At 46.5% G+C, this 14,491-nt stretch overlaps 1 protein-coding gene across 2 annotated transcripts in view; it reads left to right on the top strand.

Annotated features, from left to right (window-relative positions):
- The first annotated feature begins 101 nt into the window (after positions 1–101).
- LOC131888936 (zinc finger E-box-binding homeobox protein zag-1-like) overlaps positions 102–14,491 on the top strand; it is a 50,492-nt gene continuing 36,102 nt past the window's right edge. The window contains exon 1 of one of the 2 annotated variants that reach the window (XM_059237897.1): positions 102–430. In XM_059237897.1, coding sequence (XP_059093880.1) covers positions 244–430 — 187 coding nt within the window. In that variant the 5' untranslated portion in view covers positions 102–243. Of the gene's footprint in view, positions 431–5,633; positions 5,693–14,491 lie in introns of those variants that run through there. The other variant, XM_059237906.1, reaches the window with a different exon arrangement.

Below are 14,491 nucleotides of genomic sequence, written 5' to 3'. Positions count from 1 at the left end.
GCTCCTTTCGCGCATTCCAATATTGACCTTGTTTNGGTGCCATCATCATCCGCGCGAAAAGATGAGAAAACCCAAAAGGCAACACCACCAATATTAGTAGAGTCCTTACCTTTACCGCGTTCACCTGCTTGATTGTCATTCTCCCGTCCTCCTCTCTCCATTTTTTCTGTTTTTGATCCATCTTTGTGTTTTTGAGCCTTACCACCGAACAAAAGTGTATTAAGTTCTGAATGTTACTCAAGCATGGCTACCTTTGCACCCAACGCCGCTGCAACTGTGAACCCCACCAATAATAATAATAACAGCAACAACATCAATAACAACAACTCGAGCTTGCGAGGTCAAACCCGACCCATGGTCATCACCTCGGCACAACAATGTCTCCTCAACGGAGGCCGCAGGAAACAGGCCAAACCTCAGAGGAAAACTGGTAAGCACCTCTCGCATGTTCAAATCTTGACTCAAGCCGCCTCCGACAATATGAATATATGAAGTAAAGTAGCCGTGCATCTATCCATTCATTCATCTCATAGTCAAATGACCCCAATCACCTCGTAATGTATGACCACCTCCACCGTATTCTCAATCGTAATCAATCCCCCACTGCTAACCAATGACAGTTAGGACGTAACCTGTCAACCCACAAATCCAATAACTCCCACTTTTCAATGATCGAATGTGAAGCCGAGATGGTATTCAGAGTCATGCCGATCCCATCTCCTTGTAAGTCGCAACCAGTCCTTATCATCACGATTCCCCACCGCATGCCCACCAACACAAATAACAACAACCACCATCACCACCATCGAACAGCGTGCTTGGTTGTGTAGCTCTCGAGGTTCCTAAATGTCTAAGAGCCATGGGATTCGATAGAAATATCTTCTACCTGTGTTTTGACTCCTCCCATTGGTGGATCTCACTTCTACCTGGCTTCCAATCGCTTTTGTTTTACTGGCAGAGAGTGGCCAATGCCTTGCGTTTAACCGGCGTTCCATGATGAAGCAATAACTATTGATTGGCTCTTGTTCTCTTTTCTCAAAGGTTGCTTTATGCAGGCAATCGCCGAGAAACCCAGGGCTTTCGATCGACGCAAGTTCGATGAAAGGTGGCTCATCATTAATAGGCTATTTTATCTTGGAAGAAGGAAAAAGGGGAAGCAGCCTCACTCTTTGCCACAAACCTGTCTTTTTCTTAGTCAAAGTAATTGAGTGGCCCTCTTCTCGTCCCCGTTGAGCTACCCATCACTCCATCCATAGTTAGCCAGTGAAGCCCAATGAGTGGGTTTTCTTCCACCGGCCAGAGAGCATTATCCACCGTCGGTTTGTTGCGGTGGGTGGGTTGATGTTTTGAATGCATTCTTTGCCAGAATACGCCTTCCTCCTCCTTCTCCATCTCGTTCTCCCTTTTCTCCGTTCCCTTTGGTCTATATCCTGAATCAGTCAGTGAGTCAAAGGAAAAGAAGATACTACGCTACTATACAGTAGTACTAGCCATTGTGCGCTAGAAGCCGGATGATGAGAGATGAACTGTTCTCTGTGTGCATATGTGTGTGTGTGTGTATGTGTGTGTGCATGCGTGTGTGTATGTGTGTGAGGATGCTGATCTGTGCCCAGTCAAACACGTTGATACTGCTCGAGTTTTTGGGCTGAGGAGGTACTCTCGCTACTGCCGACGGTACTGCCACTACTGCTGTTGTTGTTGCTGTGGTTGTAGTTACTGTTACTGATCATTGTGGCAAGAGGACTTTCGAGCCAAAGGGATCGCCGCAGAGGCAATGATGTTATTCTGTCCCGTGAACCTTGTCACACCGTCTCTCTCCGAAAGCAAAGGAAACTACCCGTCTCCGCCTGTTTTGCTCGACGATGGTGACCATGTGCACGGAATGGAGTCGATGTCAGGGGATGATGATCATGATGAATCAGATTTGCCGCGAGTGTGCCAGTGTTTCCTCGTCGATTTCCCCCTGGTCGATCGATTGGCCGGAACGTTGGGCACATTTGAGCTCTCCTAAAGGTTGACGTTCGTCTCGTTTCCACTGGCTTGTGACCACAATGTTCATCATCATCCATTGAGAGTCTGTTAGTTTGCCCTTGGACCAAGAGTAATCAACCTGCCTCAAAAGGTCAGCCTAACGGAGGGAATGGTCAGTCCCGTCCATGCTTTGAGATCCCTGCCTTTTTCGATCTGCGCCAGATTTTAGATCGGTGCAGATGATTTCACTTTCATGGACGACCTGACTTGATTTAAAACTATGCAGCTCGTATTGCTTTCCAAAGGAATAAGAACACGATGCTGCAGAGGTTCCAAGCCAATCCATCACCTCGCTCGGGCGCCAATCGCTATAAGGATTTCCTGCTCAACTCGGGGGAAAATGACGGTGCACGATCCGAAAGTGATGTGGAATTTTAAAGAAGATCGCTGGATCAACCAACCAAGCCACACACCCACCCACCAACCAGTCAGCCATCCAGTCAGCTAGGCAGCCATCCTACTTGCTTCCGAAAAATCCGACAATGGAGGTACGACGACCCAGGAAGATTTCCTCCCTCTCTTTTTCACTCACTCACTCACCTCGTGGTAGCCTCTTCCCCTTACTTTTGCTGCTGCTCTGGTTGGGGTCCATGATGATGACGAGGACGTCGACGGGGACGATGACGTCGACGACTGGCTCGTGCTTGTTCATGCTCGGGGAAATTCTTCTGCATCAGAGAAGCAGGAGGTTTGAGGCTCTACTACGAGAGTCTCTAACGATTGTTGGTTGGTCGGGTGGTTTGATCGACCATGGGATCTTGCTAGGTTAGTGCGAAGAGTTGTTGAATTGAATGGATTGCAGGGGAACTTTTCAGAATTAATGACCCTGGGCCGGCATTGGCCTCGAGGTCTCAGGTTAGAATTCCATTGGATTGCTCAAGAACGGTTCAATCATGACGAGATCTTTGGATGAGCTCACTGCTTGCTCGTGGAGGTGTTGTAACAAATGGTTTTTGCTTCAAGCAGCTCAGACAAATAATAATTTGATCTTCACGTTGTTCACTCTTTTTCCCGCCTCAACCACCAACCATCCCGGGGGCAATTTCCTGATTCAAAGGTCTCCTCCAATCTCAATATAAATGGGATAAAAGGGGATCTATTTTTTGTTTCGATGCTGGTGTGGCTGCGTGGTACAAGTATGAACTGGAAGGGCTGTTCGTTGTACGGTGCCTCTGGTCCATCGACCATTTCGCTCCGAGGTATAAATGTGAGCAACGATTATCGGTAAGCCCTAGTAAATGGCATTTCCGAGCAGGAACAAAAAAATACTGGGAACACATACCATTGGGTCAGGGTTCTTGGTCCCCAAACGCCTGTCGTTCCCTACCTATATTAACTCTGAAAAAAAGGTAAAAAGCTAGAGATCCAACTCAACACCTTCCATGACTTGAGTTTGAAATTTATTGATAGACCCGAAACCAAGAAGATAAAAAAGTGAGAACGAGCACTTAGACTCTAATGAAACACCGTCTTTGTAGTACAAAACTGGTTGGCTTATCTAAGTCGGGAAGTGTTCCCATTTTTGCCACGTCATTTCAATAACGAGTACACCACGTTGGATGACGAGGATGATATGGACACCTACTGGGCCACTTCAAAAGGTAAAACCCACACGCGCGACCCATTGTGTGGAAACATCATTTGTTTGGGGACGATTTGAAAGCCCGACTCTGAGACGAATCGAGTTGGGGAGGAGATTCATCCTCATCGGAAAGAGATGGAGCTCATCTCTCCACGAAGGATTGGACCTCCAAGCTCTGCCCTTTAAGGCAATTCACTACTCTTAATGTGAAGGCGTATATGTCTTTTCTTTGCAGAGAATTTGGCCTGAAATTGCAAAAAGCTAAGCGTTCTGAATTGAAGCCATCTGGCTGGATGTGAAGAGTGTGAGTGGCGGGATGTGTTCCACCAGATTTGTTCCCATCTTGATTGCAGGGGCAAGAAAGATCGAGACAGAGCGAACAAGAGGAAGACAAATCCCGAGCACAGAGCAGCAGCAATAGCTCTCGGGTTTTCATTTCCATAAAACACTCGTTACCTTTCGAATTGGTCCTTTCTCCAAAGTCACCAGTAGTACTCCTCAGCGTCCCCATAAGCTTGAATGAACGTAGTAGTCTTCGAACAAGCATTTCTCTCTCGTCTGTTTCTCCATGCTCACTCACATGTACGTTCCACACAGACATAACAAGCGCCTTCTACTTGTACAATCTAGTACAGATGTAGAGTAGGACTGTATTTCTATAGTGTATACGCTATTGGTAGTAGGTACAATTCCGCTCACAGCGAAGAAGACCACGAGTGGCGAGTTTCATGGAGCATACAACACAATGTTCATCCTTAGGGGAAGCCCTTCTGACATCAAGGTGGAGGACGTGACAAAACGCTCCAGGGATTTTTGGGCAGAAATCTAGGCACCAGCATCAAGAGGCTTCCTTCTACCTGGCTGTTGGAACACTCAAGTACATACTAGCTGAGGCTGGAAGTCGTCAAGAGCAGCGAGAAGGAGGGAATTCGGTTCATGAGCAGGAATCCTTTATGTTGGATAGAATATGGACTCCAGAAGAACACGAATGAGAGAATGAGAGAGACAAGTAGAGAGACAGAGCTTGTCATGTCCGATTTGACTGTGAGCAGCGCTCGAAAAGAGATCTCATTCGAAGAGCGAAGGGAACAATGCTAGTATTCAAGCCTAATGGCAACTTTTTGCGCTGGAAAATAGGTAGAAGAATATGGATGGAGGGGTTGTTGTACATAGTACTATGGAATCCCTGGAACAAGGAGGACGACCGACAGGAAAAAGGGGAGAAAGAAAGGCTAATGTGCATTATCCAAAGGTACCTACACCACCATAGTGTACGTACACTCAGTAAATGGAGTTGTGATGATTAGGGAACAATTTGTGAAGGCTTTCAGACCCGAGGATAAAGGTTCATTAGGTCCTCTTTTTTCGACGAGGGATTTTCTTTCTGGTACTGTTGTGGTCTGGTCCGATCTGGTCTTGTTTGGCCCATATTCACTCCTCTTCGCTCCATTGACCGAGAATGCATTGAGTTTTCGAAAGCAACGAACCTGGATTACTTATCTGAATTAGTTCTCCCAACATAGGAGAACTGGACCAAATGTCGAGCCCAGAGTCGTCTCATTTACCTTAACTCACCTTGGCCAAGGCCTGTGCTACAGCTCATCTTTCAGCCACCTTAAACACTGACTGCCTGTGCCTGGAAGATTGGAGCTTGGATGCATTTGTTTTCCGCAACAAGTCTTCCGTTAGTACCAGTAAAAACGCAATCTCTCTTCCAAAGCTGCTCTGTTCCCCGTTCAGCAATAAGTACACGTGGTGGCCTTATGATCACTCCGGTTCTAATGAACTGGGTCTGGCTTCAAAGAGGCGTAAGAGATCACCTGAACAATAACTACAAACTCTTCGTCACATGCCTGATTGCCTGGGTAGATGAACGAGAGGAACGTCAGTTATACCAGCTAGCTAGCTAACTCACTGACTCGGAAGAAATTCGAGAACTTTGATGATAAAGTTCCTGCGAAGAAGAAGAGGTCGTCGTCGTCGTCGTTGTCGTCTTCGTTCATGTGACATGAGACATCGTTTAGTGACCATCATCTTGCCATGACAAACTATCTTCATCCTCCTTCGACGACGATCCAGGTAGGAAGGCCAGGTCCATTGAATATCCCAGGTGCTCAAGTCCGTTGAAGGTTTGGTCCACACCTTTCCCTTGAGCGAGTCTCGTGTTCTACTCTCTTGTTCCACGTTCCAACCAAGTTTGGGCGGGCAAGAAGAGAGAGAAATAGAGAGATCTGTTGACACAATGCGAGTGTCGTTGATTGAAGTTGTCATGTTTGAAAGTGTTTGCTCTCTTTTGAGATTTTGTCTCCATTTCCGAAGCTACCTTGAGCGAGACAAAAACTGTTTGTAAGGTTAAAAAGCTGTCAAGGTAAACGCGAGAAGAGAGGCATCGGGACTTCAATGCAACGCATCGAGTCCATTAAGCATTCCACCGCTCAGAAACACACACAAATACAGGTAGACGAGCTGCAGATAGAAACAGTATGGCTGAGGTGTGCAGAATGTGGGAGTTTGTATTTTTTTCTGCTATTTTTGGAAATGTGATAGTGCGCTTCTCTCTCGCTCTTCTTCTTCGTTTTTCTCGCTTTGAGAGAGGATCGACATCCTTTCAGGATTATACCCGCTTTTCAACATCGAATTCGGACAGAGAGAGACAGAGCGAACGAGATGGAGTGAGTGAGTGAGTGAGTGAGATGAGATGAGCCTGTCCACATGAGAAACGGCATACCTATCCTGGTCATTGAGCACAGCACTGAACGAACGAGAGGGTGAATTATCCTGAAATCCCAAAGCCAAACAATCCGAGTTCATCACCACCACTCTTACCGGTTTCTGAACTGATTATGTACGGATGTCAGATGTACGCGTACGTACAGAGCGTCTACTGTGCATAAGTACAGGCTGTCCTTGGTAGAGTCTGTCTTGGCCTACATCATGGTGGTTAAAATGATAGGATCAAAATTAGTCAAAGTCGTGGATGGTGGAATTTCTACAACAACTTGCTTGATACTTGGGAACACAATGAAATGAAGACGAAGGATCTTTTCAAACACTTCACCTTTAAGGAATTGAAAAATAAGCCGTTATTTTCCCCATCTAATGTGGCTTATCATTGCGTATTTAAATTTTCGAGGATTGGGAAGAATGGCGACAAGTTGAGGAGCGAGACGAATCCGAGTCAATGGGGATTGAAATGGTTTTGGGGAGACTCGTTCCTTTCATTCACATTATTATTATCTCAGGTAAATTCTCAGAGGGTGCATATATTTAGAGCAAACTTATCACGGCGGTAGAGACGTACCTAGCCCGAAAGTCGAGCAAGTAAACATGGCCTAGAAATCAATTCCACGCCAATGAATAAAGCTGTGCCTCCATGTACCCATGGGTGTCTGGGGCTACCAGCTTTCATTGACGTTGATGTGGGGCTCTTCCATCCTGCTGGCGGGTGTAGCTGGGTACAAATCGAGGGATCTCTAATTCTTTGGCGTGGAGACAAAGACGAGTAAGACTACTCATTCGAATACGAGCACTCTGTGCTCACATAAAAGGCTCAAAAGGACTCCCTACCTCTCCAATCAAGGATCCTGCACGGGCTTGACTACCTTTCATGTCAATTCAAGCAGCCGGCATTGAATGGGAACGAATAAATCTGTCTCTATAGCCACTTTAAGTATCTCACATTACCTTTTGGGTGCCTAAACTGAACACGCATGCACACTCGCATATGGAAGCGTGATTTAGTAACGACTCACCTCCCTACCTACCTTGGTACCTTGTAGGTAACCATCCATCCACAAGCACATTGGGGTTCTTATTCGTCGCTTGCTTCTTTTTCGTCCTTTATGCCTCCACGAAATCTATTGTTTGAGTTGACAATCGAAAGCGGGCACCTTTATTCCCTCAATGCAGAGGGAGAAAGAACCGGAGAAGGAGGACGAGAAGGTGGTGTTGGTAGTGATAAAAGCGACGGCCAGCACAACCAGGCAGTGCCGGATGGATCATCCGCTTAGGTACGTACGATATGGTATATCTGTGCCGATGAATGTTGAGCTGGGGGTTCCGATTTTCAATGGTTTTCCAACTCGACCAAACACACTGGGCAGGTGTCTCTCTCTCTCTCTCCCTTTCTCTTGGGAAGCCAGGGCAGCCAGTTTCAGGATATGACATTGTTAGTGATTTTTTTGCCTTCTCAGTGGGTTCAGCCAGGTAGCGAGGACAACCCGACGGAATGGATAGGTAGGTAGGGTGAAAACGAGCGCAGATTGAGAGCTTGAAATTCATCTGCTCATCGCCGTGATTAGCCGGTGTCAAATGTTTGGCTCGAGTCAAGCTTAAGCTGCAAATCTGGCGCATTTGTCCCCCCCCCCTTTATTCCCCTTGTTCCGTGTAAACTAAGGGACCACCACGGCGCATCATTTACCTTCATCGATCTCTTTCATGTCTTTCTTAGGTAAGTCTCCACACTTGCGAACGTGTTTGGTCGAAAATATTTTCGACAGCTAGCCGACCTTCTTAGTGTATACACGTACACGTACGAGTACTTACGAACGAGCACACAGTCGAGTACCCCTCCTCCCTCTCCTCCATCCAGGAAAGAAAACCGGCTAGCCTTCTTAACCTCTCCGTTCACAGTTCGATCCCAAAATACCACCTTTATTTTTTGACCACCCGAAGGACTTAAGAGGCTTGCAGGGGTTCACAGGAAGAGGTCTGGATCGTTCTCTTAGAAGTAGTGGTACTACGTACGCTGTCCACGTGGTCGAGTGAACTGGTTTTGGACTAAGACGCCCAAGGGAGCGCTTGAGAAGCCAATGCTCAAGTCTGATTGCAATCTCAGTCCATCCAAGCCAACGAAGACCAACGGATAGGCCAACGAAGACCAAGGAGCCAGGAACGAAGGAGGGAAGTTAGTAAGAAAGGAGGAGGAGAAGAGGGAAGAGGCGGACGGAGAATACTGGAGGGAGATTGAGAAGAAGAAGAAGAAGCAGAAGTAGGGGCAGAGGAGTGGGTAGAGGATGAGATCTCGTAGAAGAGGGAAGAAAAACTAAGGCCAAAGAATGAGAGTAGGAAGTCGGTCTAGAAGGGTGTACGTGTGGAGGTGAGAGAGACGGTGGACCTGGTCATTCAAGAAGGACTGGAACACGGTGTTGCTGAGGGTAGAAGTATTGGTGGTAGGTAGTAGAAGAAGAAGAAGTAGCAGTAGTTGTAGTAGTGGTGGTGGAACTGTAGGAACTTGTCGATAAAATGAATGGATAGCACTTGGATGCAGCCAAGGCTTTCAGCAATTGACGGAAACTTCAGGGAGGTGCTTGAGCCGTCAATCCAGGGGTCTTTGATTCGACACGTTTTGCCCGCAAGATCGTCTTCGTCTGTGGGTCTGCGAGATAAATCGATGACTTTTTGGCTTCGCCTTCAATAACAATTGTCAATCTGACTTAGACAGCAACCATTCCATATTCCAACTGGGCTCTTGAAATGAAACGTCAACTCTGGTTTGGACAGTTTCTTTTTCCACATGCTCTAAGAGACCCCCCCCCCCTTTTTCTCCATTCCACTCTGTCTATGAATTTAAGTGTCATCACCAACATGGTCCATTACAATCCACCGATTTCTCAACTGCCCTCGTTCGTTGGCTGCTCTTTTACTTTATGGGTTGGTATGGGGGGGAAAATTCGCCTCATCTCGATCCATCCCTATGGGACCAAATCCTCTAGGTAAATAGTATGCCAATCAGCCTAAAAATCCCCCAAAGAGCCATCCATATCCACTGAAACAAGGTATCGGAGTGTGTACGGAACGCTCCGTGCGTAGAAGTAAGCGGTCTCATTCAGAAGAGTGGAAGTAGCGCGCTGGACACGGCTAACTAATGCGCTACATATTCAGTGCAAAGGCGACGAGATTCCCGAAAACTGTCACTCGCTTCCTCCAATTGTACATGTACACACATCGTGAGGGAAGACCTCGCATACTGGATCCTCTGTACGTAGAGTGCTACTTTGGCAGACAGTTTGTCGCCTTATCCCTGAATCCCCATAACACAATGGACCGAGAATTAACGGAACATCTGTCCTGAGTTCCTGGCGCTCATCAGCCATTGCACGATGAGCGGACGACAAAGACACGAGAAACTTTATTTGGCGCTACCTATAGATTAAGGATTGGTGTTTTCCTATCCAACCTTCAGTCATCTTGGGGTCTTCAAGAGGTTTTCCGTTTTGGCATTTTTTCTATCTGAAGGTCTTGCAAGTTAAGTTTTTGTTCAGACTACGCATGTTGAGTAGACCAGTTCCCCCTTTATTCTTAGTCGGTCGTCCAGGTTGACTCTATGTACAACAACGCTGTTTTCTCTTTTGTCACCGTACCAGCAGCAGCGATGAACCTTTCAAATATTCCCTTTACATCTGGCTGGAAGAGACCAAGAGACCCTGCGTACTCATCGTTGTTGTTATTGATCGAAGAATGCGCAGGTTCACTGAATAATGTCTTTCCTGCTCTGTCAACCCGTTTGGCACCGCAAGGCAAAGCTTTGGCTCTTTTTCAGTTGTTCCAAAAAGTTAGTATCATACAAACTTCATACTCATGGGGGTGGTCAATTGATGAAGTCCTGGGTGTAGCGAGGCCCAATTATTGAACATCCATCCGGTTCCATACATCTAATCCAAGCTGCAGTTTTATTTATTGATTCATCCGAAGGAAACCAGGCGGAGGCGTGATAAGCTGATTAGCGATTCGTTAGCTACACCTGATTACGTTAGTCCACACGATTCTTGAATATAACTTGACGTGGGGTGGAAATGCTAGTAAAGCGACTGGGTTCCATCACGATTGTCATCATCATGATGGTGATCATGATCCAAAGGCGGGTGGTGTTCTTTCGAAAACTTTCTGTCCCTCTCTGCCTCCTGAGCATTCTCCTGTTCCTCCAGTTGGTCCTCCTCCCTATGGGGACCTGAGTAACAACCCTTTGGAAGATAGCCACGTGCTCGAAGGGAGGACGCGCCCCCTGCTTGAGTGCTTGTCAGGGGCCGAGAATTCGGAGAATACCGGTCATTGTAATCGTGCGATGGCGAATGAGGAAATCAATAACTTGATTATTGTATGAGTACGACACGTCATGTCGGAGTAGACCACTGCACGACCCCCATTCAAGTCTACTTGGGATAAGAGGAGGAGGAAGAGGAGGAGGAGGAAGGATTTTTTTGATTGGCATCATCCGCAGAGGAGAAATGGGAATTGATGAGCATGACCAAATGAGCTCCTCGTTGTCACAAAATATGTCACAGAGCCTTCGAACCTATCCCGAAATCCTTGATTGTACTTCAATAGCAGGGGAATACTGTGCTCTATTACCCAAGTTCTCGGAATGTCGGGCTCGGAACAGACTGCAAATGCACTTTTGGATGAGTCGAAATCCAGTTTGGAAGCCTGTCTTGATCGTGATCCCCCTGAAAGATGTCTGTTTACCGAGGTGAAACTTCTGGGCACTCACTCGTCTTCTTCGTCTTTTGCCTTCCACAAGTCAAACCGGTAATCCTCTGGGTTCTTGGTCCTAACACTTCGTGCACGGTGTGTCCCTGATTGGAGGGAGCCTCAATATTTGGAGACCCGAAATCCATCCTGCTTACTTACTCCTCTCTGGCTCTCTCTGCTGCTCTCTGTGTCTGCCTCCTCGTCTTGATCCAAGCAGTTAAGCTTACTAACAAAGCCAAGTCCAATGGTTCTCGTCGCTTTCTCTGTCTTCTTCATTATGCCAATCCACTAAAATCTCGACTTGGATCGCATATTTTCATTCAATTCATGACTCACGAGTGTGCTGCACCAATTTTCTGCATAATCTATTTCATGTTTAAGATAATTAGCTTTTAGTGCAAAAACCACAATTTGGAACCTTTTGTTAGAGGGCGACTCAATTACTGTACGTCCTGAATGCAGCAGAGCCGGGGAACAGTTTCGAATGGATCACGTTTTCGTGGAACACCCTGTTCTGTCGAGACCAGTGAAGGCATCATTCATCACATGACGTAAATGTCCCGTAATTTAGTGGTTGCCAATATCGTTGGGGACCAGAGACCATTATCTTTGTGTGCTCAGTGCAATCGAGACAGTTTGCCACCGCCACCGCCACTACCACGTCTCATATCCCACTTCCACCGCTCTCTGGATCGGATCCGTATTGTGTTGGTGGGCTAGTAAGCCCGACCAAATGACAACCAATGTCATGAATCGAATCTTTCGCTTCCATTCTCTTTATGAGCCCAATATCCCCGTTACCGCCCAAAGTGACTCGCTACCACTTTTGTACTCGTTCGCTGGACGTCCCGTATGGACACAATCGTTTGTCGGTAGGATGTAGGTAAATTCATTCGAAATGAGTCATCCATGGACTCGGCTCCAAAGGAAATTGGTCCCGTATATGACTGGTCAGTGTGAAGCCATGACCAATCAATTGACTGGACGGCAACATTCCGGGTGTTAGCAAGCACTGCCTCACTAGAGCTTGTGTGGTAAGAAGTCTCGCCTCAGGATTTACCAATAGCACTATCAATGGCTTGAAGCCTGATGAGGTCGCCTCATCCAGGCGCTAGGCCTCTTTTCTCCCCTTCCTTAGCTGATTTTGTGGCTCACTCCCCTGATGAAGGAGTGGGGCGAAGGTGAAGGCGAGATGAGATGCGAGTTGAGTTGAGCTTCCTTGTGCTCTGACTCGAGATTTGCTTGCCATCTTGAGGGTATCGAACGTGATGTGAATCCGTTGCTCGGGATTGGATATAAAAAGCATATTTGTCTTTCTTAGGCATTTTACTTCAAGTTCTCAGAGGAAGAAGGGTTCAAGTTGGACCTCCTCACAAAGCAACAACAACTTGGGTGTCATCTATCTCATACACCTGTCACCGGCTTTGCTACACAATATACACAATATACACAGCATTACAAGAGAGTGAGCGACGACGAAAAAGGGGATTTATATTTTCCTGAGGTATAACATCCCAACTAGAACCTTGAATGATGCAGCCAGCAGATGGATGTGACAATCCCTTCAGAAGGCCTAGGTCTCCTGAATCCGCCCGACCTACTAGCTCAAAGACGTGAATATGATCCCTTTGTCCATTCACAGACATTCCAAGCAAACGTGAACTTCGGACGGGTTCTTACTTTTTGGACGGCGACTCGGGATTGGCTCAACGTCTATGACAGGCCCATTCAGCTCAGTTAGGCCCACGACGAGATGAAGGTAAATCTCTTCAAGACGAGGCGACAAATTTGTTTGTTGAGCTCAATTTATTTGTCTGGCAGACCTGGATCTGGTTTCTTCCAACCGGCGAGCCCTGAGCCAGGGACTCAAATATCGGTTTTTTCCCCTTGGACATGGTTAGCATTTCTCTTCTGCAAAAGGACTCCAGGTCAGATATCGATGTCCCCCATCTCCAATTTGGGTGGGTCGGATCACGATTCAAAAGGTGACTGAATGACTTAGCATAAGCAGACTATGGTAGTATTTTGTGCTCTGTCTGGCCATGAAATGAGCTTGTCAGTCAGGTGTTGGAAGGCAGATGAAATCATTCTGACCCCTCTCTCGTTCGCTCTCTGATTTTGTCACTGATGTTGATACGAATCAGTGGCACAGGTGGATGATTGGCATCAGCATCATCCATGTGCTCATTCACTTTGAAAGGGTGGAGGGAGAGTGATGATGATATGATCTTGTTTTTGGGCGCAATTTCCATCCAAAGACAACGGGCGCATTTTCTATACCTTTGACTCGAATTCACTTTGTGACAGAAGAACAACGCTACAAATGATGTTTCTGGTTGAACTCAAATACATAAATCGAGCCAAGAAATTTAAACAATTTCCGCTGTTCCACCTATGGACCCGCGTAACTTCAAACGTAACGACCTCCAAGACCAATTGGTGTTGAGTAGACGCAAATAAATCATTTCTTCTTGGCTTGAAGCAAATCTTCCCAGGACCGAGTTGGAAAGCCATAACTCAGGAACCTTCAAGCTAAATACTCCATGGAGGTGGTTGCCAGGGAATAATAGTAGGTCGAGGTTCAAGCTAATGTCCTGCTCTCTAACTAGGATTGGCCAATGACACCTGCATCAATGTCGATTGCTACTTGTACGTAGTGCCGGTTAAAAGCAATTGCTTGGCCCATTTCCACATTAAAATATTGCTCTCCAATGACTTCGCTCAAGCACTAAGCTTGATCGCCCAAATCCTTCTTCTTCTCTCTGTTCATTACTCTATTTTTCCATTTTGCCTCTTGGGTTCTCGAAGGAGGTAAGCACCAAATAGCGGACACCTTCCAACGCATTGGCCTTCAAAAGTTTAGCTACTATGGTCCTGAATTTCATTCCTCTGTCATTGGAACTCTAGACATCGGACTGCCAAAGCGATTTTCCACCCACAGGAATGAGAAATGGACCACGGATTGGACGAGGAGGAGGAGGAGGAGGAGAAGGGTTGCCCTGCCACCTGAATTGAAGAATTATGGCAGGCCAATAAGGTCAATTGCTGGCTGCTTTTAATCATGGCTTCGAAAACAGAACGTACTTGCATACTCTATGCTCATTGTGATAAATGAGCGTCGGAGATGCTGAGAGCGAACCGGTTTCATTTGTAATTGCAAAAAAAAAAGATCGTTTTGAAAATCCAGACGCTTGGATGAACATGAAGAGGTTTGGCATTGCTTCGAGCATTTTCTCGAGTGAAACCAAGAGAGTCAGCAGGTCTGAAGTCTGAAGTCTGAAATGAAATGGAAGTGTTGTCGAGTTGTCACAACACGAGGTAATCCTTTTTCATTGTCCGCGAGTTTTTAATTTCCTTAATGTAGGAGTAGTAGCTCTTGACGTTGTACGTAGTAGTAGGACCCGTCTC

The sequence above is a fragment of the Tigriopus californicus genome, chromosome 1 (assembly GCF_007210705.1).
Source record: "Tigriopus californicus strain San Diego chromosome 1, Tcal_SD_v2.1, whole genome shotgun sequence".
NCBI classification, from domain to species: Eukaryota; Metazoa; Arthropoda; class Copepoda; order Harpacticoida; family Harpacticidae; genus Tigriopus; species Tigriopus californicus.
The sequence above is the reverse complement of the archived record's forward strand: the minus strand, read 5'-3'. Positions and strand labels throughout refer to the sequence as shown.